Raw genomic sequence first — 25,055 nt, 5'->3', positions numbered from 1 at the left:
GTTGCAGATCCAGTTCAACTAATTGAACAACCTCATATGCACTTTCTCAAGGTGAAAAGAACCAGCCCTTGTGGAGAACATGGGAGTGGGACTTTGTTGTCTGGATATACATAAAAGCTGAGGTTAGTTGGCCTGGACGCCCTTAGTACAAGGACAGGGTGACTTTCACTTCTGGCTACTGATCATTTAGATAACTACAAAGAGCCCAGCTTACATATGTTAGGACAAGTAGACACACGGATACCATTACATCAAAAGAATTAGACAAATTTGTGAATCTCTTGGTTTTCAACCTTTTAAATAATAAGAGCAATAATTGCATTACATAAGAACAATACACAACAACATCATCTTAAACTCCAGAGTAAAAGCAATCTCTAATTCTTAAAAATAAACTCCATTGAATACAGATGAAGGGATTCCAGTGGTACACATCCATACCCATTCCTAGCTCACAAGAATTTCCAGCAAAAAGAGATGCGCCGCTTAGTAATATTAAGAGTTTGATCCTGTGATGACTGCCTTCATGCAAGAGGACGCTGACAAAACACGCCCGAAGGGAAAGCCAAAGAGAACCGAAGTTGAAAGAAAAATTAAGAACCCTGACTAAGTACAGGAACTAGACCTTCAAATTTGTATAACTAATTGCCACCACTAATCATGATGTGTCAAGTGTTCTACCATCTTTGAGGAGAAATGATCCCAGCTCCAAATAATCTTGTGCAAGAGCAAAAACATATGTTTGACTGCAGCATCATCTGTAACTGCAAAGTTAGCTTTTAGAATCGTTAAAGTGTTCGACCTGTCCTCAAGTTTAACTAACTAACCAATTTGTCAAAGTTAGTACCAGCTCAAGCGAAAATGTCTTCAGTAACAAATGATGATTCAGTGTCCATATAAGGCTCTGATGGACATTGAAGTAGCTCATAATTTAGCTGTCTAGATGCTTCGTACAATGCGATGCCAACACTCACAGACAAATTCAGACATCTAACGTATGTTTCAACCATGGGGATTCGTATAGCACCACCACCATGTGGTTCTGTCTTACAATCAAGAAGGGCTTCAGGCGGCAGGCCACTGGTTTCTGAGCCAAATACAAGCCAATCGCCCTTCCTATAAGAAACTTCCTGCACCAATATAAATCAAATTCTGGACAAATCACTTTAAGAAGGAGCAGGTTTCAATATCCAACTCCCCTTGGATTGAACACTAAAACAGATTTCATTGGGAGGAAAATATTCACAAAAAGAGGTATAAGCAACATGCAAACAACCCTTCCTCCCAGAAGGATTTTAAAGTCATAAACTGTAGGTAATCGTGCCAAGTGAAATCTGGTAAGATGTGAACTTAGAGAAATGAAATCTTGATTGCTTTCTAAAATAAGATTGTGAGAAAACTAAAACATTTGCTAAAATCAGATAGAGAGATATATGAGGTGACTCGAAATGGTAATACTGTTACCGGGCTAATAAGTACTATTTAGTCTTTGCTAATAGTTTGAGACAGAGAACTATTTTTAAAGACTTGCATGAATTTGAAATTGCAAGAAATCAGACGAAAATTTTTGAACAATAGGAAAATTGTGAAGCAGGTCTAGTGGAGATGTCCAGTATGTGTATATCACCACATCCACTCCCCAGTTTCTACTTCAATTGACATCTTAAGAAATACCACAGATTTAAGGCATGCAATATACGAACTTAAGAATCAGGACTTTAGAAAGCACAAGCATATATTAGTTTGGAAAATATTTCATGTTAGGGAATTTAGGCAAATGCATAAACATGAGATTGAGATATGGTCCTGAACATAAACTCCACGCTTGACATATCTAAAAACTCCCTCACAGGACTGTATTATTGTAGAGTCTTTTAAGACAAGCCAACCCATGAACACTAATTAAATACTATGATCTGCCAGATAAAAACACAGCCAAGGGACTTTTAGAGTAAGCAACTTTTACAACAGAAAAGCCAATGATCACTTCACTTTGCTTCAAATTTATGCCCTAAATTCGCTTTTAAACAAAATCAATAGTTAACTGATAACTCATGATGCATTCCATCAAGCTCTCCATGTTAATTTTGTCATTTATTTATATTTACTAAAAAGGGGGGGGGGGGGAGAACTGAAGAAAAGTCAAAGCTGTGAGAGCAATGGGACACAATTTCAAAACTGTACGTTCAATCACCACATTTAGCAATGATGCAATATATTATAGAGATTTCTGCGATTTCAAGAAGCCAAGAAAGTTTTCACTTTTCAGTGCCCTGTGTTTTACCAAACCAAAAGATGCTAAATGATGTCATGAGAAATGAAACTTAAACAAAGTCATGGACAAAATGAAGCACCAAGTCACTGAATGAACAGTCAAGTTCTTAAAATTGATAAATCATTAACAGGATAAAAGCACTCACAGAATGAACAGTAGCTCCTCTCTTAGTAAATGCTAGCAGCCTTTTTTCCCCAGTCTGAGAAAGTAAATGCACCTTAATCTAAAGTATAGAAAAGAGTGCATAAAATTCAAGGAGCTATATAACCTGTTGACTGAAATAGTCACGGAATTCTCCCCATGAGCCATGCACTTTAACAACTACATATCTGATGAAATATCAACGTTTCAACATTTCTCCAAATTTGAGTATTACAAATTGTAATTTAAATCCTACAACTAAAGCACAAAACAATCATGAAAGACAAAAGAATATGGAAATGTTACTGCAGATGCAAAGATTCAATAAGGCATAGTTTGCTGATTGCAGAAGTCAAGCCTGAGACTCGAAACTTATGGGGGTAAGATGTGGATAATGCTAATTAAGACAACATGAAAGAAGGTGAACAAGAGAAAAACATCTATAGTCAGGAATTGTATCTGTGTAGAAACACAGGCATTGCATTATTGTAAACTCCAGAAGGATACGGCCAATAATCAAGTCCAGCACGTTTTAATTTTGTATCATCAACCTGAAACCCCAATGGCTGAAAAAGAAGAACTAGTAATATTATCAAATTTGGAGAACTGAAACTGTGTGGACGAAAGCAATATTTTCTGATATGTTGTGTGGAAAAGAAATTTAGAGAAAAAAAAAAACTACATTAATGGATACCTCAACCAGATGTAGTCCAACTGCTGATGCTGCACAAGTTCTGGCTATGCACCCAGTGTTTCCAGGTATCTGTCCATCACGATCACAAAATATCAAAATCAGTCAAGATACTGCCCATGCTGAAAAGGATGGACTCTCTGCCAGTACAACATGCAATACAGTGAGACAAATCCACGAACAGCATTACAGAGGAAAAATTAATAACTCATCTACCATAATCTTATTTGCTGGAACATTTACATTCCAAATAATAACTCAATATATCACCAACGAAAATACAATAAATAATCTATGAAAGTCTTATTGCTAGAACATCTCCAAGAATCACGCACAAAAAGGCAAATAAGCTCTACTCTGCTTATTTCTTGGATATATGCATCTCAAAGTCCCAGGTCAGAATAAAAGAAAGGACTGCCTGCTGCAGTCATGCAGCATCATCATTTAAAGACAACTTAGTTTATATGTATAAATAAATGGATTATTTGTTCCCAAAATAAGTCTAGAAATTGACTTCCTATTCGTCTTTGTTGTTGTTCCTTCTTCCCCGTTGTGCTTTTTTTACCAAACTCTGTCCGTTGGAAAATTTCTAAATCCACATAAATTGAACAAACGAATAAATCAAGGGACAAGAATGATGAGGGAAAGTAAACTATGAACAAGAAGTGACAATAAAAATCAAGTGAATGATAAAGTGGTGCAAAAGGAAAGACGTAATGAGAACTAGCAGCCAAGGGTCTTTTGGGAGGCAAAAGGACTATTTTTTACTCTCCAAATCTCAAAACTTACACAAATAGTAGTAGCACATATTTATACAGGAATTGTGTTGGCAAACTTTGGACTTGTGGTTAACCAACTTAACAAAACTTCAACACAAAGAAAACAAACAAACTGCTTAAGAAAGCTAAGTAGCTGACTAAAACATATTAAGGATACAACTTATCCAATTGACTTCCAAAGTGATTGCAAGCCAAGCTCCCCATCTACAAATATACTTTTTGACACAAACTACATAGACAAAATAATGAAGCTTGGTTTACAAAATATTCTAACATTACCTTCCTGAAAACAAGCACTTCATCAGAATTAGATTAGAGGATTAGAATTAGATTAGAGTTACTCATCACCCACAGCGCGACAGAGTTTTCCATTTAGATCGTTACTTGAGATGGCATTAGACATAATTCTGATAAAGAGCTTGGTTTGATTTTAGAATATCTATTTAAACCAAGCTTCATTACTGTGTTAGTTTATGTGTCAAAATATAATTGGTAGAAGGGGAGGTTGGCATGTGATCACTAAGGAAGTCAATTGGATAAGTTGTCTCCTTAGCATGTTTTAGCCAGCTACTTAGCTTTCTTAAGCAGTTTGTTTGTTTTCTTTTTGTTGATGCTTTGTTAAGTCGGCTAAGCACAAGTCCAAAGTTTGCCGATCCACTTCCAATCTTAATATGTACCACTAATATTTGTATAAGTTTGAGGTTTGGATAATAAAAGGTATATTTCTTTGCCTCCCTAAAGGCCCTTGGCTGCTAGCCCTGATTACTTCTTTCCTTTTACACCACTTTATCTTTCCTTTGTTTTTTATTGTCACTTCTTGGTTCTAGGTTATTTTCCGTTATCTTTTCTGTGCAATGACTTACATTTTTGTTCACATTATGTGGATTCAAAAAATTTCCCAACAACTGCTCTTCTGCACACCCCCCCCCCCCTTCTCCATCAAGTTTTTATGCATACATCAAGAGGGAAGACTAAAGCAGAAAGCATGGCATGTATCCTCCAGCCTCTTTCACCCCCAATAACTCCCTCTTCACCACCACTGTCAACATAAAGACCACCTCAGAAGCCCTTCTCATCGTCAGGAGTAAAAGTAAACCAAAGCCATCCCTCTTCCAATAATTTCCAATAGATGTATCAATATTTGGATGAAAAACCCATAAACAGACTGTTTCTTTAGTATTCATTGCTTTATGACTGCCTGTTGTTTAGTCCTGCTTGTTAAAAAAAAAAAAAAACACTTCAAGCATGTAGATCAAATTCTTTCCATAAGCTAGAAGCTGAACAGTTGGAAAACATCGAGCAGTTCACTCAAAGATGAGAAGTATAACTGTTGATACAACAACTTGCAAGAAAAGTACACATGATTCACAATCTTTATTCACTTACATCACAACTAATACAATTCTACAGCCCATAATCACATGACAAAGTTCTTACAAACACACTAAACTTGGACAAATACAATCCTTTTAACTATAGAACATCCTTATTTACTAACAGGAAACCTATTCCATGAGAAATAACTAAAAACTTAATTTTCTCTTGTCCACTGCCACTTCAATGCATTAGTTTGAAGCGGAATCATCACCATCACCTCTAGGCTCTATCTTCTTCTTCTTGCAAGGTCCAGAAACAATTTCAGCCAATTTCTTAACGGCCATTCCCGTCACCGACTTCTTCTTTGCAGGAAATATGCTAGCAGATTTACCTTTGCTTCCCACTCCCCCATTATTGTTGCTCTCCCTGTCTGCCATTTTTTCTCTGTCCTCTCTCTATCTTCAAATCACTCTCTACCTTCTAGTCTCAACCTTTACCTTAATTTGCTTTAGCTCTTTGTGGTTTCTAGCCTTAGTATTAAGCCATATTTATAGGTGCCAAACTGGTAATTTCTGTATTCCTTCCAGTAAATTGCTGTTGTGTTCCTATCTTGCTTCTACATTTCATACTCCTGTGTTCTATCATGCACTTTCTTCTTGCATTTCATCTTACATATACGTTTGATGGTGTGGGAGTGTGGTTATGTGTGCATGATAGTTCGTATGATGTCTATTGCCTGAACATTTCCATGTGTTTTCTAAGCCTGTGGTTGTGTGGATGAGCACGCATAGTTTAACAAAAATCCAGCCTTTTTTATTATTGCTATCTTCTCTTTAGTAATCTAGCCTTAGTATTAAACTATATTTATAGTTGCAAAACTGGTAATTTCTGTATTCCTTCCAGTAAATTGCTGTTGCGTTTCTATCTTGCTTCTACATTTCATACTTCTGTGTTCTATCATACACTTTCTTCTTGCATTTCATCTTACATATACGTTTGATGGTGTGGGAGTGTGGTTGTGTGTGCATGATAGTTCTTATGATGTCTATTGCCTGAACATTTCCATGTGTTTTCTGAGCCTGTGGTTGTGTGGATGAACACGCAGAGTTTAACAAAAATCCAGCCTTTTTTTTATTGCTATCTTCTCTTTAGTAATCTAGCCTTAGTATTAAACTATATTTAAAGTTGCAAAACTGGTAATTTCTGTATTCCTTCCAGTAAATTGCTGTTGCGTTTCTATCTTGCTTCTACATTTCATACGCCTGTGTTCTATCATGCACTTTCTTCTTGCATTTCATCTTGCACATACGTTTGATGGTGTGGGAGTGTGGTTGTGTGTGCATGATAGTTCGTATGATGTCTATTGCCTGAACATTTCCATGTGTTTTCTAAGCCTGTGGTTGTGTGGATGAGCACGCATAGTTTAACAAAAATCCAGCCTTTTTTTTTATTGCTATCTTCTCTTTAGTAATCTAGAAGGGGGTAAGCCAGGAGAAGTATTCCAGAACTCGTACGCGGGCATGCCATCCAGCCACGGGCTATCAACCCAATGGCAAAGTGAAACAACAAAAATTTAACCTTTCCAACGAAAAGTTGAACATTGCCGTCCTGATTCTCATATGTGACGGTGGATTTCTATATCAAAGAAATTGCTCGGAATAAAAGATGCAAGCACCCAGGACATTGCTGGGAACAAGAACTTGCCCTCAATAGAAAAGCAACAGAAAATGTAGTCAAATGATTATTCTTCAGTTCAGAAAAAATAAGACTAATTTTCCTCTGCACCCTGGGATATCAAGCCCCTCCCACCGCCTCAACTCCACCCTCACCCCCCACACCCAAAAAAAAAAAAAAAGGAAACTTTGAACAACGGTACTAAAAAGCAACATATTAGCAGATTTTTCCCCCGCGGGAGGGGGGGGGGGGGGGTTGTGGAGGGGTCCCTTTTAATATGCAAGAATTTCTTGAATATTGTAGTAACGAATTAGAAACGGTCGTTTTGAGATCAAGTAGTACCTGAGGAGAAACCAACACGACTTGAAGAAGTCTATTCTGGGAAACTTCATTAACAGCCTCCCCAGCTCCACTAGGCAAAGCTTTCACACCACCCCTTTCAGCTATGCAAAATTTTAAAGAAAATTAGTACAACAGTAGAACTAACAATCAATTTCGAAAGTAACAAAATGGGTTCTACTAAAACTAAACAAAATACGCTTTTTCTGTTTTTTAAACGTACTTTTAGAGGAGAAAGAGGAGATTGAATGAGAACGCGAATAGAGGAAAACTTGGAATTTAGGCTTTGTCGGTGGAAAATAGAAAAAGGGATGCAAGATTGGAGCATTGTAGCGGAAATTGGATGGTGGACTTATTGTTATGTTTATTGTTTTGGAGTTCATTTCCAGAGTGGACTGTGTTGCCTAATGCTTTGGTTTATCAGCAAGGAAGAAGAATAGAATATGCCTAGAGCCTAGAGCCTAGAGCCTAGAGCAGGCACTTTATTAGTAAATCTAAAAAATTCCCAAGATTTTGAAATGGGTTAACTTTTACCCCATCTTAATTTCACATAACAATTTCGTGGAAAAGGGAACATTTGCTGCACCTTCGTTTTTTTTGTGTTTTAGGTCCAAAAAAAACCTTTATATATTTGTCACATAGAATTAAGAATTGTCATGATAATAATTAGTACGACCTATTTCCAAATTTTGGTTAACTTTTGATAGCTTCTTCGGAGGTTTTCTTCAAAAAACATATTGTCCACTGAATATAACTTTGAAAAATAGTTTTTTTTTTTGTATTCTTTCAATGGCAGCATTTTGCTCACCAATTAAGGAGTGGTTATGGAAGTTTTGATTTGACTAAGTGAATATTTATTTTTAATTTGGTATAGATTAGTGTCTTTTTTATGGATTAGAAATGAAAAGTTGCACATTTTTAATTCACTTAAATAATTACAAAAGATGTTGATGGCGTGAAAAATTACTCTAAGTTAGTGGAGAAAGAAATTAAAATTTTGTTCTTAGAACTGAATAACAAGCACAAATAGTTTAATTTGATATACATTATTCATTGTCTAGAAATGGAAAAAGTTTTCCAATATCATAAATAGGTAAAAAAAAAATATTGATGGAGTTTATAATTTATTTTGGTTTTCAAAGTTCTTATCAAATATTTGTCCCTTTAAATCTATGAAAGATTAAAACAAAATGGGGGAAAAAGTTTTAAGGCTTTAAGTTAGTAAAATCTTTCATAACACTAACTAACGTGATTGAAATAAATCAAGTATATCAAAATCGTAAATTTTTTATTGAGATTTTAAGTGAAAGTTCTTTTTAAAAATATGTCAGTAAAAACTAAAGATCAACAATATATATGTAGAAAACAGAAATAAAAGAAACTCCAAGGACCGGGCTTGCAAATTCAGTTCCTATATAAGCATGCCGCGCAATCGAAATCACGTGAGTTCTATTCACCGGCACCGTTGTTCTACAGAGACCTGGCTGACATTTTTCTCCTCAGAAAAAATTGAGGTACGAAGAATATGTACATATATATATAGATATATATCTGTTAATAAATCTATATATTTCTGCTTCGATTTAGGGTTCCGATTGACAATCGAATTTCTTAATCAGGTAGTTAATTTTGACGATTATGACGGAAAGTATCTTAAATTTGTTTTTTCCTTTTGAGATTTTCATTAGTTTCTTTGATGAAATTGATTAGAGTTTTAGGGTTTGAAATTGTTAACCTTAATGCTCCTTGATCGATCTCTGTTTGGTTTTTTAATAATTGGCATTCCTTTTTGGTTTTTCGTTATAGTCTTGGTAATATTGGAGCTTTTGATTTGTATTTTGATGGGCTGTGATTATTTATCTCGCCAAATAAGTGGGGAAAAAGTAGAAATCTTTGCGGATTATGTGGCAATTTGAGCAATGAATTGTTTCTTTAAAAAAATAAAATTATAAGGGTATATAAATGTTGGATTTTTCTTTTTCTTTTTGATTTTTTTTTTTTTTTGAGAATTTGTTTTTCGGTTTGGAGCTGAATCAGTGGATGAAAGATTGGATAATTTTGGGGGACAGTAAAGGCCAGTTGTATGTATGATGATTTAAAGATGCCTATTACCCATGTTTCTCATTTTTTGTTTTTGGGTGACAATGGGAATTTTTGAGATGGAAATGAACAGGACCTAGCGCAGCCTAATTAACGGCTTCTTCAAGATTGTATCAAGGCTAACTTTTATGTTTCCATGGTAGTCCTTGAAATGCCTGCATGTCTTTACCAAAATTATATCCAACACTTGTATGTATGCATTTGGTTTTAAAATTTTTGTATCGGATATTAATTTGATACAAAATGGGGTTCTAATTGTTGAAAATGTTGCCTTGGAGATTCTAATTTATTTATGTGGCTTTGATAGTTAGAAGAATTATACTCTTATACTGAGCAACTGAAAGTATGTAACCATATGGCTTTGAATGATATTGGAATCTCTAACTACTCTGGTATTTTGCTGGAACTAACAAGGTTGCCAAACGGTCTATAGTGTCATTTAACACTTTGTTCTGCTGATTTTGGTAGCATTTAAATTGAGATCATGAGACTGCAGTAAATAAATATTTATACAAAGATGAACCATCTATTCTTTTGCTGAATAGCTTGTAAGCTTGCTTGTCAAGCAGTTTGTAAAACAGCAGGAAAGAAACCTGGTTTTTTGCTAATGGAGAAGGGAAAAGAATCTAGTCTGTTTGTTAATGATGGTTCATTCATGGAGAGATTCAAGCAGCTTCAACAGGAGAAGGAGCAGAAGGAAAAAGAGAAACTTGTGCCAGTAGAGCAACTTAAATCAGGCCCAAATCTATCAGGAACTTCAACACCTAAGCTTGTCATTGGTAAACCAATGATGAGTATTAAGGCAAATGATTCTCGTAAAACTTCTCAAGCTGCTTCGAGTGGTAAGCTTGCGTTCAGCTTGAAACAAAAATCGAAACTTGTGGCACCCCCTGTTAAGTTAGGTGAAGATGAGGATGAAGAAAAAACAGAAGCCGGAAATCCATCTGATGATGGACCAGTAAAGCGGCAGAAGTTGGGTGAGCCTGACGCTTTTCAGCAATCATCCAGACAAGTTGATGTTGGTAATTCCTTTCTTTTCATCTGGTTTATTCAGGGCTAAAAATATAGCAGGATTCTGCACTAAATTTAACTAGCAATGCACTGAAGTGCTTTGCTCTAGCAGAGAGAAGCATAGATAATTGTGATGCATGATGCTTCCCTTTTTGGCCCTTCTTGTTGATATTGGGCATGACTTGCTACGCATAAGATTTCAAATCCACAGACATTGACAAGGATCAATATTCTTAGTGAAGACAGCTGTTTTGCCTGATATTAGGATTTCAACATGGTAGACTTACATGTTGAGGGAACTGCTCCTTGATGGATTGGTTTAGTGTCCTGTAGAGTATTTTGTTACTCTATACCATAAATATATATTGATTTTGCACAATTGGTTACATTTTATCATTCTCAGCTAAGGTTTTTGACTGTTGGATGCTCTTTTCACTAGGCTGGCCGCTTTGGTTACTTATCTCCCCTGTTGCATAGTAATATCCATGTGTTAAATATTCTAGGCCCTCTGCTTTGTTCCTATCTAGTGTTTTTTCTTCCTCATGCAGTTTTACAGATCTCTTTTTCCCTTTGACTGGGTTGTAATGTCTGTACCAGTCTGATACTTCAAATTCTTTGTCTCTGGGCTGGGCTGATATACTATAAGTCATTGTGGCAGCTTTTAGACAATATGCTCATATTGCACAATGCTAGCTTGATTGTCGCCCTTGCCCTACCTTTTCAAAATTGTCTAGGCATGAAGTAGTCATGAAAGGGACAAAACATTCTTGAATTATTCTTATCTGATGAATGCAGTGTATACTATAATCCCATATCAACATTGCCGGAAAGGGATGTTCAATGAAAGATTTGGAAAATGTGGCAAGCCTGCTACAAGAGTAATTTACATTCACTTGTTCATGCTCTTGGTATTAACCAGTTCTTTAAGTGCATGCAGCACCACCTTCCCCAAGTGATCCTACAGTGAAGAAAGTTGCAGACAAACTAGCAAGTTTTGTGGCTAAGAATGGGAGGCAGTTTGAACATATTACACGTCAAAAAAATCCTGGAGACACTCCCTTTAAGTATGTGTTTTACTTCTGCAATTTGCTGGTAGTTGTTCAGAGTGCAGAATGTTCTCTGGATAAGAAATTTTGTGGGTTATGCGTATGTTTGGTCCTTTTGTTCATTTATTTATTTATTTACTTGTGTTTCTTTTTTTGGTCCTTTTTTCTTATCTACTCTTTTCCATGATTACTCTTTCTTTCTTATTTATACTTGTTTTTAATCTCCCAGACCTTTAGTAACTCGATGATTTTTGTAACTAACAGAAATGAGGGGATTGAGATTTGAGAGAGCCTGATTGACTCCTATTTGTATATGGGCAGATACTTGTTAACATTCCCTTTTCCAAGCAAAATAAGTGTGTGGTCTCAAATGGTACTGTAGAGATCCCCTTCTTATAGCTCCTAAAAGTGCAGTTTTCTGCACATACATACTCTTAAGCTGATTAGTTCTAGCTTGTCAAGATGGTCTACATCAATATTAGAGGGAAACTTTGAAAATCTTTTTAAGTGTACGTTTCCTTGAATTCTTGGGTGCTGTATTAGTAAATTATTTTTCCCAAGTTTAACAGGTGGTCAAAAGTACATTCCCAATTAGTCGGTCCAAGTGGTTCCCTACCTACTTACCTATAAAGATGGCCTGGGGCATGTTTTAATGTAGTTGCAATGAACTTTAGCGGTACACTCTTTTTGGTATGATAGATATTGTCCTCAAGTGACAGAATGAAAGGACATTGAAATTTTGTCAGTGTGTGGTGATGGCATGATTTGTGTTGAATTGTTAATAGTTACTGAAATGATTTGGGGTAAAACTGAATGAAGTGCTTATCACATGTTTCATCGGATTTTCTGGTGCAATTAATATATCTTGGCCTGGCCATTCTTGCAGGTTTTTGTTCGATCAAAGTTGTTCTGATTATAAGTACTATGAATATCGGCTTAGTGAAGAGGAGAAAGCTCTGTCAGAATCCATGGATAACCAAACGCCCCAAAGTGGTTAGTGCCTTAATTTCAGTCCCCGAGGTGTTGTTTATTTCATCATGCTCCTAGCTGGAGGTTGTTGATGGATTGCTTTAAAGTAGTGCTGTTGGTGCTCTGATGAGGATATCACTGCGTCTAAAACTTGTGCCTTTAATAGCTGTGACTTGTTTATTGTATTGCTCTGCACTTGATGGGGTTTGGCTAGAATATTTTCTTGCGGTGTCAATTGTCTTCTCTGTTTTCTGGTCTGCCTAGTTTGTTTGTAGATTGTGAGCTTTTGATGTATGCATTATCTGTCTTATCTTGAAATGGTGAGGATCAATTGATTTTGCCCCTTCTTGCCTTTAATTCATGCACTTTCACATATGCTTGATGTGTATGTCATTTTTGAAAATGGAGATTTTGGTGTATGAAAAGTTTAGCATTTCTTTAGTTAATGGTGAATTGTTTAATTACCAAAAAGGGAAGGGTAAATAACTGGTTATTGAATTGAATTTGAACATTTACTCAGCAGGTAATATGGCTAGTGCCAATAGTACTGCAACAAGTGGTTCTCAAAGGTCATATCAACAACAGTCAAATTACCAAATTCCTGCCTCAGCTTTATATGAAACAGCAGAGAATATGACAGCTTCTAGTGCATCAGTACCAGAATCATCAACTGGAAGATCAGGTATATACCAGAGTTTTCTTTTTCTCAGTTTCTTCCTGCTTACTGTTGCTTTTTCTAGGTGCATTGTTAAATTCTGACAAAGATAGGGAACAGAGAGAAACTAAATTTGATTGCATTGCTGTAGATGATAATGTGAAACTAGCTCTTAGAATTCTGGTTTTGACTTTTGAGTGCATGTAGTTTTATAAGTTGATGTTCTTGTTTGCTGTCGTATAAAAGCCAAAGTATAGAGAATTTCATTTTTCCTGCAGTAGTATCCTTTTGTGGATCTTTTTGCCAGAAACTGGGTTTGCAGTTGTGTTGGTTAGAGAATGATTTTATGAACATGCGTTTACTGCTGTTATTGTGCATCATTGACTGTTCAACATTGAAAGAGCATTTGTACTTAATTTACAACTGATGTAGCATCAATTGATGACTTGGGAACAGTTAATATAACCATGAAATGTCCTCATAAGTAGGATGCAGCTTGCTGGCATTGCTTCTTAGAAAAATAGTAGGATCTGGAGTGAAAGATAGCTGGAATTTGACCTATTTTTTTGGGTTTACATCTTTTGAGAGCTTTTGAGTTCTTGGACAACTCTCATTTTTTGATTAGATATTCTGTAAAATACTACTTTACTATTACCTCATGTGGTATGTAGTGTTCATGTCCAGTTATCAGCAGCTTGGTCTATATTGTTAATTCAAGTTTTGACGTGTAGGGGAATCTAGCGCGCTAACAGCTGCTGACCCTATTGCCATGATGGAGTATTACATGAAGAAGGCAGCTCATGAAGAAAAATTTAGGCCACCAAAAGCATCAAAGGACGAGATGCCTCCCCCTGCTTCACTCCAAGGTATGTACAATTTATGCTAATAAAATATAAGTCTCAACCTTCTTATCTGGGACTAGATCTTCCCTTTTAGTTATATTCTTTGTACGCATCTATGCCTATTAATTGCTAATATCAATTAACTGCATAAAATGTGAATGGCAAATATTGCATGAACGCGGTTTTTTTTCAGCTTCTGGTAAAAAAGGACATCACATGGGTGACTATATTCCTCCTGAGGAACTTGAGAAGTTCTTAACCAGTTGTAATGATGTTGCTGCGCGCAAAGCTGCAAAGGAGGCTGCAGAGAAGGCAAAAATTCAGGCAGATAACATTGGCCACAAACTTCTGTCAAAAATGGGTTGGAAAGAAGGTACCGCCTTTGCTTACCCTTTTCAAGCCTATCTGCCATAGTCTTATGTCTGGTTTTTGCTTCCCCCCTAATTCTTCTATCAGGCTTAGTTACATTTCTTCTCTAATTTAAGCTTCCCTTGTCTTGCACTTTAAAATGGATAAAAAATCACTGGGTTCTTGCACTCTTTCGCAATTTCTCTCTTTCCCTGGATCGGGATGCATATGGATATCTTCCTTCGGGACTTATTAATTCTGGAAAAGCAATCTATGGTTTCTTCATCTATTTTAGTGAGATTATGTCTTTTTATATTTGGTGATAAATTGTATAACCGCGATCAAGTACTATGGATCTTGAATACCCGTGTCAATCCTCTAAATGAGGTTTGACCTCTGTACATGGGCCTATTTTGGTAGATGTACCTGTCAAGTGTGCGTTTGGTGCTGCAGAGCGCAATCCATTCTGATTTTAGAGATTGATGTAATATTGTGCTTGAGAGAAGTACGTACGTACTATTCATGATATTGTCGACACTTTTGGAAATTGCAGGCGAAGGCCTTGGGAGCTCCAGAAGTGGTATTGCTGATCCAATTATGGCAGGTGGTGTGAAAAAGGACAACCTGGGCGTTGGTGCTCAGAATCCGGGAGAAGTGACAGCTGAGGATGACATTTACGAACAGTACAAGAAGCGGATGATGCTCGGCTATCGTTACCGGCCAAACCCTTTGGTATGACTCAACATTTCTTCGGTTATGTTGCTTTGCTGCTACAATTTAACTTGTTTTGTGGGTTAAACTTTACTTTGTGACTTTGCTGCTTTGCTTCTTGCAGAACAATCCTCGGAAAGCATATTACTGAAGAACTCTTTTCCAAGTGCAAATCTACTTGTAAGACTCTGCTGAAATAACTTGACTCAAATGTATTGTCATTTGTGGAAATTTGCGCGAGTTTAGGTTCAAACACTGTACTTGCATGTTTTTTTTGGATTTATAAAGCCAATTAGTTTTGAATAGTTTTACATCCTATATATTGCCTTTTCTAGTAGCACTCCATGCTTTTTTTGGTAAAATTTGCCTTTGGGCAGTTACGTCTGAGGGTTGATGTATGTTTGGATTGAGCGTTATTTGGGTGTTTTTGTGCAAAACTTTACCATTATGGCTCCATTTGGATTGGTTATTTTTTCAAAAATAAGTTTTTCAAATATAATATTGTAATAATAAATAATAATTCAAAAAATATTTTATCTATACAGTATATCAAATATTTTAAAAAAAAATTATAGTAAAATTTTTCATATACAATGCTACAGTAAAATTTTTCAAAAACATTCTAAAAAACAGTTAATTCAAACGAATTTAAAAAAATATATATTTTTTATTTATTTTGAGATAGGGTGTTTTTAGAGTTATTCGGTGTTTTCTTAAAGACAACCCACCACCTGTCCCTCACTCACCCGCCGCCCTCCTCTGCCGCCTATCCCCTGCAACCCCTCCTCCCCCTTCCTCCCCGGTGAAAGAAGACAGGAAATGAGTTTATTAGTTGGCTGATGTAGCAGGGCACTAACCAATAATTGGAATCAAGTGGGGCCCCCAAAACCCAAACCTTATCATGCCAAAATTAAATGCATTGAGGGGTCAAGAGATATCATCAGAATTCAGAAACACGGCCTTTCCACAAATTATTCTCCTCAACGTGCGCATATTCTAGCTTCAACACGATACATGCGCGATTTTCTAATTTTGGCATAGAAATAAGTTCACTGCACCCCACTCTCATTCCTGTTTGTGCATTTTTGTTGGTACCCCTTTTCATTTCCAAGTGCAGTAGCAAAATTACGCATTGACCGAAGCCATGAAATCAACTTTGCTTTAGACTCCGAAAAAGTGGAATTCGTTAATCAGTCATCCCTACTACTAGTAGATGCCATGATTGCAACTTTGCTTTTTTTTTTTTCCTCTGAATCAATTGAATTTTGGCCCGTGTTCGGGTCGGGTTGGAGCGCCGGGCCCGGGCCGCAAGGGATTAGTCGGGCCCCGTAAGGATTGATCCGGACACCCTGTGCCGACCAAAAAAAAAAAATAAAATTGAATTTTGGTGCGAATACTTCCTTCTTCATTTTTTTGGGTGCGAATGATGCATGTAATTATTAAAATATAAATAAAGTAGAATTAGCTCGTTGCAATCATCATCATTTCAATAGCACAACGGTTGGCTTCTGGGAAGATACGCCTCAATCGAATCCGACTTGCCAGAGCTGTTCCATGAACATGAACAAGACAAGCAGCTTGCTACCAAAATGTTTACTTATGGGTTGCCCGGAAAATCAGTCACTACACAAGTTCTTTCAAGATATGAGTTACCACTAAGCTATATGGGTTTTCAAGATTTCATTTAAAGTATTTAAGCTATAGCTCCTAATTGTGAAAAGAGAAAAGAGGGGAAAAAAAAAAAAAAAAGCCCTTGCCCGGTATGGTAAGATCTCGTTCTATTTCCATCTTTCCCTTAATTTGGAAAATAATTAGACTGCTTAGTCTATTGATAAAAATAAATGAAACTGTCTGAGGTGCCTATTGAACACTCGTTAAGATTATTCACATTAGGGATTATATTTTTAAAAAGGTAAGATTAATTAGAAAAAGTGTATAAATTATAAGGAAAGATAATAATTATTACTGTGTGTATGTATTGTAGGCTGAATAGAATTTAAATATATTAATGAATGTCCATTAGATGCTCGTTTGAAAAAAAAAAAAAAAAAACGCAAAGTACATGAAGATTATCCCAATTTTGCCACTGACACTGACAGTATATACACTGTCAGCCAGGTTTTGGAGTTTTGGATGCAATTCAGTGGATAAAAAAGTTGCCTTCACGTGTCCTTGCGACCCACCACACGAACACCAATTCTTATTGTTGAATATATATATTTTTTGAAGTCTAAGGTTAAAGTTAAAGTTAACTTTGAATCTCATTCTTGTCTCCTCGAGGCAATAGGAAAATCTCAAGACCTCTCGTGCGTTCCTCGATTTGCAAGTTTTAGCCTTTTGTTTATCTCAAGTTTAACAGACATTTTTAGTAACTTTTGATTTGATTCAGTACAGGCTCATTAAAGTATTGCCATAAATAATGCTAGTTATTATGTTTATTAAAAGGTAGCTAATATTTTCATTAGCCGCGCACGCCAAAGTTCCTGTGGCTTTTTCTGCAATCCCATAGCCCAATAAAATGGATGGAGACAAAGAATCAAGGGATAATTTCAAAAAACTCTCATGAGATTCACTTAATACCACCTTTAAACATTGAGAAATATATCGCTTTGGAACGAAGATATCTTCTCTATCCAAAAATGAGTTTTTTAATTATATATTTTGAAATGAGTTTATAATAGTGTTATAAAAAAATCAAAAGTACGAAAGGCAAGTGATAATTTTCAAAATTCAGGGATGTTAAATGAAATTATTTGTGAAATTATCCCAAGAATCAAACTTAACTTAGACATGTACAAGTTAGAAAGGAAAATCTTGATTTTAATTTGATTTTGTGAACAACGACTTTATCATATTTAAATAACGGGTTATTATCCCAAAATTAGAGTTCAATTATGTACTTAGACAACTTTGTTTGACCTCCCGAAATCCCAATTCACATGTTTGACCACCAAAAAAAGAGGGTAAACGAGAGCGGAAAAAAAAATAGAAGAATGATTGCCCTTTCAATAAGATTTGAAGTAGGATGGACTAAATAATTCTCTTTTACGTTATTCTTCCTCTGTATCTATTGCCCTTTTTTGTGGGTCAATGGAAGACAGACTGGCAATCTTGTTCACATGAAACTACACTTTTTTTTTTCTTTTTTTATGACTCAAGAAACTACACTATTTTTTTTTATGACTCAAGAAAGCCATATTTCTTTAGTTTTTGTTTTTTTTGGCTGAGTCAGAGTTGGAAGATGACAAGATGGGGATGGCAATCCAGCCTGATCAAGGGCATCAAGCATCCAAGGAAGTAGAAACGAAGCAACCATTTCATTTTCTTTACTGCTGACAGATATAAAAATATACTTATAATAGTCATTTCTCTCGAAAGAATACTTTAAGGTGTTTTTGGACCACTCCAAGAAGAAAGGGTCACAGCTCACGAGGGCACCTTGTTTCTTGGGTCAACAGATTTGAAGTTAGCTGCATCATAATTTAATGAGGTCGCAATTAAAGGGTACCTTAAGTTCCTCTCATTTTCAATTTTTCATCCACCTATATTCATTGGAATTATGCTTTAGTTGGAGGCAATGTTGTCAAAATTAAAAGTGAAGTTGATTAGATAGGTCGATATGAGATTTGGCTAGAGTTAACTACAATTCTTCAGCATGAAAGAAAATCAACCAAGGGTGGGTCAAATTTTATCTTTTTTTTTTTAAATATATGATAGACCTACTCCTACTCTACACTATGGGGAGGGGGTAATCCAACGGGACCAATGGAGAAATCCGAGGGGGGAGGGGAGTTCTAGATTTTTAAAATGTAAGTAAAGAAATTCGATCCCTTACATCCAAGTAGAATTTTAAATCTCTTTTGGTAGTCAACTACTTGGAGCAGTTGGTTGGGTCAAATTTTACTTGGTTTTGCTCAAATTACATGAAGATAACTAGCTGCAAGAAAGAACGTCACTCTAGGCTCCAGCTATCTTCTACATCACACAAAAAGGAATATTGATGAAAAAAAAAAAAAAAGCATTGGTCAACCCTAAAGTAGCCAAAAAGACAAGAGAATAAAAAGGAATATATATAATAGAAAGAGAGAGCAAGTTTCATTAAAATGCTTCAAAGTTTAAAAAGATGTAGGTTAACCACTACAAGTTTGAAAAAGTGGCATTTAGACCCTTTTTATCCTTTCTTACTTCCAAGTCAAGCGTAGTATTTTAGCTATAAAAGTATGAGGATTTTGGACTTTTAATTTTAGGATTAATATTTCCTACATTGACAATGTATACACTATAAGCGTTGAATGAATGACAATTATGCAAAATTTGAAATTGAAATTCAATTTTTGCACACGTATCATGGATCCAATGGTGATATTGTATGCACTGTCAGTATATATAAGATTTACTCTAATTTTAATCGTGAGTTTAATTGGCTGTTCAATAAAAGAACAACTGACTAAAAACAGATCAAGCTTCAAATACTACAAGTGAATGCACGGCTTGTCAAACTTTAGTGGCTGATCAGTTACATATTTCAAATCTAGAGGGGTTTTGTGAAAATTAATCAAATAAAAATCACCAGGTCTGCATTGATAATCTTACTTTTCAAATTCTAATATTGAGTTTATTATGACCTATAATTAAGCTCCTCAGTCAAAGTGAGTCTAATGGAAATTCTGCTTATTGAGTCTGTCTTTTTAAAAAAGTTACACCTCATGAATAGAACACAGATTTATTACATGATTATAGACATATAAAAACAAAAAACAAAAAGGTCCCATTTTGAGAGCTTTTTCTTGGGAAGCACACCCCATAATGTGCTTATCTACTATTCCTCTGGAAAGTGCTTGTCAGATAAGGAGAACAATCCAATTTATCGTTCACAAAATATTCCTTTATTTGATCACAAAGCATAAATTCTTCCAAATAATTCATGTTCCTGGAAAAGGACTTTTTCTTTTCATTTTTCCATTCTTATGGGAAAAAAATTAATTGCTATAATTTTTAAGAGTCTACCTGTAAAAAGTAATTGAAAATCACGACAATCCTAAACGATAGACACAAATATGAAATTTCTAAAATCAAGAAGATGAATCATCTTTTAATTTATTTCTATCACTAAATTGCATTGTTACTTAGTATAGGATTTTCTAATTTCTAATTAGTGCATTTCATTAGTCAGATTGCTCGTTCGATTCTTTCTCTTTTGGTCTTGTGCGAGAGATTCTTTAGTGGTTAAAACTTAAGAGATGAGATACTTGACATGAAGCAGTCGATTTCAATGATCTTCAACATTAGATAACTTGGGCCACCACGTGATTTCCTGCATGAATTTGTGTCTGCTGATTCCAACATCTGAATGGTAAAAAGTACTTTAGGAACTTCAAAAAGATACAACACAACATTAAATAGTTAGTAATTGCTCTTTATTTCCTAAATAGATCACCAAAACAAATTTAAGAGCCTTTTTATTGCATCAATTGGGATTCGTTATTATAAGCACCGGAACGCTAATAATAAGAGGGAGAAATAGATTCCATACTAGATTATTCCCATTATAACTCTTTAGGGAGACTGTGATTATGAAAAAAATATGAAATTTATATATGATTTTCTTTGAAAAAATGACTTGTTTCATCTTTCACATTTTGTAAAAATGTTGTTTTCATTCCTTGCTTTTAAAATCAAGTAAATTTGTCCATGACATTTAAAAATTAAAGTTATTATATCTCTGAAACCAACTTTTAATATGAATCAAATCATCCAGTAATCCAGTAACAAATTTTGGGAATAGAATTGATGGATCACTCAGTTAACTCCATCACATTCACATGACATTTATTGAACCAAATAAGCAAAAAAATAAAAAATTATAGCAGAAAAGGCTATTCCTGTGTCTTGAAATAGTAGGATTTCTTTTTTAGATAAATTTTTTCATGTACCATTTGTATATATACTTGTGAATCTAGATGTATACCATACATATAATTTTGATATTTAAATTTAAATTGAAATGATGTGGCAGATATCCAGATCCGTCAGCATATACAATGACAATATAGGAAAGATTAATCCTTCTTTTTTATATTATAATTTTTTACTTTTTCCTTTTGGGTTCATTAATTTTCGCATGGATATCAAGTTGAATTAATCAAGTGATTTACCAATTATACTCCCGAAATTTGTAATCGGGTTGTTCGGTGATTAGATTCAAATTCAAAGTTAAATTCAAAGATGTAATAACTGTAGTTTTTAAATGTCAAGAACGAATTCACTTTGTTTTAAAAGTGAAGATGAAAAAAAAAAATTTTGTGAAATGTAAAGGATAAGACTGATCGTTTTCCCATTTTCTTTCCTACACCAAAAAAGTTAAGGTTCAAAAAGTTGAGACAATACCATCAACGCACTAGCTGATGAAAACAGACAAGACTCGAATTGGGGTCTAAAACTTTACTGAAGATTACTGTAAAAGTTGTAAGAAAAATTTTTAGGATGAAAAACTTTTTTCTTTTCTTTCCTCTTTTCTTTCCTCTCTTCTTCTTCTCCCTTCCCCCTCCCCCGGCACCTCTGCCTCTAACTGGCAAAAACCAGCAGCCATGGGAAATTTTTTTTTTCCCTTTTTCTCTCCCCCTCTTCTCCCTCTCCCTCTCCCTCTCTCCCTCTCCTCCCCTATCCCCGTTGCGCTCAGCAACCATGAGAACTTGCAACCATGGATTTTTTCTTTTGCTTTTTCTCTCCCCACTCTCCTCCCCCTCCCCCTAGTTGAGATCTGGTCTCCCAGCAGCCATGGGAAATTTTTTTTTTCTTTCTCTTTCCCTCTTCTCCCTCCCTCTTGCACTCCGACGCTAGAGTAATGGAAGCCATGGATTATTTTTTTTAGCTTTTTCTCTCCCTCTCTCCTCCCCTCCCCCTCCCTTAGCTGCGATCTAGTCGCGCTAGCAGGAGGGGGAGGGAGAGGGGAAGAGGGGAGGGGAGGGGAGGGGAGGAAAGGAGGAGAGGGGATAAGGGAGAGGGAGAGAAAAAAAAAAAAAGAGGAAAGCCGGCACTAATTTCAGTGCCAGAATAGGTGACCGGCACCGGGAGCGGTGGTGGAGGTGGTGGCTGGCGACGGAGGACGTGGTGGGTTGGGTGAGGGAGGAAAAAGAAGAAAAGTTGAAGGGAAATTTTTTGTGTATTAGATATTTTAAACGTGTAGGTTAAAAACTTTAATAAGTTTTTTTGAAATTCCTGTAGCAAAAGTTGTTAAAAAACTAGTATCATACAAACTTGCACAAAACCTGAGGTTCCAAACAAGCCCCAAGTACTTCAACACACAAGATGAAAACACCTTACTATTTGAGTTACAACACGTTAACTTGAACTATACTGTATCATATTGTCCTTGTTGAATTAACAACAATCTTTGAACTATACTGTATCATATTATCCTTGTTGAATCGACAACAATCTTTATGGAAGTTGAGAGAGTGAAAAAGATTGCACAAGATCAAATTGAAATTTATCATGGAATATGTTATATGCTATTATGCTCCAATAAATTGCCATGGGATGGATTTCATAAAAGTTTCCAAGAATAAGGGCATATTCCTAAAGTATTTTTTTAGGGTATCCATGAAAAATCATCTAATTTTGCAGCGCAGATTTAAATGGAGCGAATACTTTCTTCAAGTTAAAAAAAAATAAAAAAATAAAACGTTCCTCAAGAATTAATATTTACGAAGAAAAGATACCTATAACTGAATTGACTGTTTCTAAAAGGACAAAATGATAAAAACATGCTCCTTTTCTTCAATTCTATAGAAAGAAAAAAATTCTCGGCCATAGCTTTATTTGCTGTACGGTCTCACTTTTGCGCCTAAGGCCCTAAGTACTCTGCCAAATAATAAATTTATCTTCTTAAACATTTTAAATACTGAAACATCAAAGAAGGCAAGGCAACAACTATTGCTAAGTTTGCCTTAGGACTAATCCTGCATTAATTATTATGTTTCTTACTGTCATTAGCATCATTATATCTGTGGACTTAGCAGTTGATTGTAATATTGTATTATGTATAATCAGCACTTGTATCACAGCTCTCTGCTATTGTGTACTTTCATGCTGTACTCAATAAAATGATTATTTTTCCATTAAAAAAAATGTGTGTAGAGAGTGAGGTGCCATGGCACCTTGGAGGGTTACCAGCATCCAAACAAAATTCTCAATGACCATTTTTTTTTTTAGTGTAAATTAAAGGTTCCAAATTCGGAACCTCCCAATGAGTTATTGACCGGAAGTTTTGCTTGTTTTGGATGGTGAAAAACCATCAAATGCGGGGCATTACTGCCCCTCACATGGTTTCTTGAATTGAGATTATTGACTAATCTTTTGAATAAGAAACCTCACTTGTCATGTTCTGTTTATATAATAGTGGTTTAGCATATAATAGTGTTGTCAACTTAATTAGTGCCCTAGCTAAGTGCCTATATTGAATTGATTATGTCATTAGGTGAGATCCTCCTAGTTAGCTTGCCAGAGCAAAATACATGTTCAACAAAGCAAAGAAAATGGGAACGACAGTAAGTTTATTTTGGCCAACAAAATTTATTGTTTTTAATTATTGAATACTTGAATCTTTTTATTGCATCTTTTTTTTTTTTGGTTTTTTAAGTGTGGACTTTTGTATTGTTGAATTTGGGGAGGAAAGTCAAAACACATTGTGGCAAGAAAAACCCCAAAATAAAAAAAAACGAAGAATAGGAAAGAAACGAAGAAACATTGTACTACATTTTTTTGTCCACAGTTTGAATTAGGAACCAGAAAGTTGAAAGGGAGAAAATATGTAATGGATAGTAGCAGAATTAAAATGGTCAACGAGAGGTTCTATCTCTTCTACCTTCTTCTAAAGCGAATAAAGTCAAACAATCCGATTTATCTGGGTTGACTCTCTACCTCTCGAACCAGAAATTGAGTAAGTTGACTTCTGGCGTTTGTCTGCAAATTCAGCTACGCAAAGAAGTCGGTAGGAGTAGCACATCTACGTTGCTGTACTAACGTATTCAAACGTACTTGAATTAACTGTACACTACTTTTATTACACTTCCGACCTTCAACCTAGTATAGAGCACCGTTATCAAGTCTCATTTTTCAAATCTTAACACATGTAATAAATCGTATTGTAGAAATTGATTTAAGTAATCTTACATGACACGTATCCGGATTTGTAGAGTAAAATTTGATAAGGGAGTTTCATTGTGAAGATGAGAATCCGAAGTGCTTTTATTAGGCATAACTTCTTATTGTTTACTTTTTTTAAGATAAAGTCGCAACATCAATATGGAAAGAGTAATATCAAAATTTATCATGAGGGTCGATACTTCAAGATTTATCTGTCACACAAATCCTGTACAAAGATATATGAAGAAACGGGATCAAAACCCTAAATCACTTCGATACTTAAATCAGTGAAAGAATCACGTAGTTAAGTATATTTGTAGATCCACAAAAGCAACATACACTTTATAATAGTATGACAATTTTGATTTTAATGAGCGATCCCTTCTGTCATGTTGCATTATATTATTAAGAATCATATTTATGTATCATTAATTTGTGAATCTCAATTATTTGTCCATTCATTTATGGTCTGCATTACCGATCAAATGTGTATGCCAATTAATGTGTTTTGCATTACGGATCAAATGTGTATACCAATTAATGAATAAAAGCCGTCCAATAAATAATCGATTTCTTAAAAAACTCAAGCTTTCAATGGCAGGGGTGGTTGGGATGGAAGTTTGCCCACCTTAATGTTTTGAGTTCATGCATGTATGAAGATAAGCAGCAAGCAATTCAATGTTCCTGTCGATTTTGTTGAAATGTTGTTTATCGATTGGGTGGTCATTATTACTAAGGAAAAGTGCAATTTTGTCTCTTCTCCTTATATATCAATTACCTACTTACAATGTTCAAGTTGTTCATCAAATTAGTAAAATTTCCATTGACTTTGAGGTCCAGCTATCAATTATTTGGACCATTGTTATTTCATCCACTGGGTTTTTCTTTATTACTTATTGTATCAATTCATTCACGTTCAGGTTTGCAAAACCATTTGTTTGGGTAGAGTTTTATATGAGATATTATTTGGAATAATTACTATAGCACTTTTTGTGATATGATGTATGTGA

At 35.3% G+C, this 25,055-nt stretch overlaps 2 protein-coding genes across 6 annotated transcripts; one reads left to right on the top strand and one right to left on the bottom strand.

The window, feature by feature from the left end:
* Positions 1 to 269: 269 nt before the first annotated feature.
* LOC113732220 (uncharacterized) lies at positions 270 to 7,664 on the bottom strand. 3 transcript variants are annotated; one of them, XM_027257882.2, is made up of 8 exons: positions 7,440 to 7,664; positions 7,220 to 7,320; positions 3,111 to 3,179; positions 2,924 to 2,982; positions 2,544 to 2,604; positions 2,421 to 2,474; positions 848 to 1,130; positions 270 to 758 (listed from the first exon to the last, which is right to left on the bottom strand). In XM_027257882.2, the coding sequence occupies exons 1-7, from the start codon at positions 7,597 to 7,599 to the stop codon at positions 852 to 854; spliced, it is 783 nt and encodes a 260-aa protein (XP_027113683.1). In that variant the 5' UTR covers positions 7,600 to 7,664; the 3' UTR covers positions 270 to 758; positions 848 to 851. The 3 variants fall into 3 exon arrangements, with proteins under 3 accessions (XP_027113683.1, XP_027113682.1, XP_071936309.1); XM_027257881.2 differs by having other exon boundaries at positions 270 to 764; positions 7,440 to 7,662; XM_072080208.1 differs by lacking the exon at positions 2,421 to 2,474 and having other exon boundaries at positions 270 to 764; positions 7,440 to 7,663.
* A 934-nt stretch (positions 7,665 to 8,598) lies between these two features.
* LOC113732219 (SURP and G-patch domain-containing protein 1-like protein) lies at positions 8,599 to 15,203 on the top strand. 3 transcript variants are annotated; one of them, XM_027257879.2, is made up of 9 exons: positions 8,599 to 8,730; positions 9,886 to 10,338; positions 11,265 to 11,391; positions 12,260 to 12,366; positions 12,866 to 13,024; positions 13,729 to 13,863; positions 14,033 to 14,212; positions 14,741 to 14,919; positions 15,023 to 15,203. In XM_027257879.2, the coding sequence occupies exons 2-9, from the start codon at positions 9,924 to 9,926 to the stop codon at positions 15,047 to 15,049; spliced, it is 1,329 nt and encodes a 442-aa protein (XP_027113680.1). In that variant the 5' UTR covers positions 8,599 to 8,730; positions 9,886 to 9,923; the 3' UTR covers positions 15,050 to 15,203. The 3 variants fall into 3 exon arrangements, with proteins under 3 accessions (XP_027113680.1, XP_027113678.1, XP_027113679.1); XM_027257877.2 differs by having other exon boundaries at positions 12,863 to 13,024; XM_027257878.2 differs by having other exon boundaries at positions 8,632 to 8,730; positions 9,862 to 10,338; positions 12,863 to 13,024.
* The last annotated feature ends 9,852 nt before the right edge of the window (positions 15,204 to 25,055 follow it).

Source organism: Coffea arabica, chromosome 2e (genome assembly GCF_036785885.1).
Source record: "Coffea arabica cultivar ET-39 chromosome 2e, Coffea Arabica ET-39 HiFi, whole genome shotgun sequence".
NCBI lineage: Eukaryota > Viridiplantae > Streptophyta > Magnoliopsida > Gentianales > Rubiaceae > Coffea > Coffea arabica.
Note: the sequence above shows the minus strand (reverse complement) of the source record. Positions and strands in the feature narration are given on the sequence as shown.

Bases quoted from the DNA above. Each gene is read 5' to 3' on its own strand.
- LOC113732220 (XM_027257882.2), bottom strand. From the start codon at position 7,599: ATGAACTCCAAAACAATAAACATAACAATAAGTCCACCATCCAATTTC. The intron at 2,605-2,923 runs GTATCCTTCTGG...ATATTTCATCAG, and splicing joins GCTGGACTTGATTATTGGCC to ATATGTAGTTGTTAAAGTGC. The intron at 1,131-2,420 runs GTGAGTGCTTTT...ATATTGGTGCAG, and splicing joins GAGGAGCTACTGTTCATTCT to GAAGTTTCTTATAGGAAGGG.
- LOC113732219 (XM_027257877.2), top strand. From the start codon at position 9,924: ATGGAGAAGGGAAAAGAATCTAGTCTGTTTGTTAATGATGGTTCATTC. The intron at 13,025-13,728 runs GTATATACCAGA...TTTGACGTGTAG, and splicing joins ATCATCAACTGGAAGATCAG to GGGAATCTAGCGCGCTAACA. The intron at 14,213-14,740 runs GTACCGCCTTTG...TGGAAATTGCAG, and splicing joins AAAAATGGGTTGGAAAGAAG to GCGAAGGCCTTGGGAGCTCC.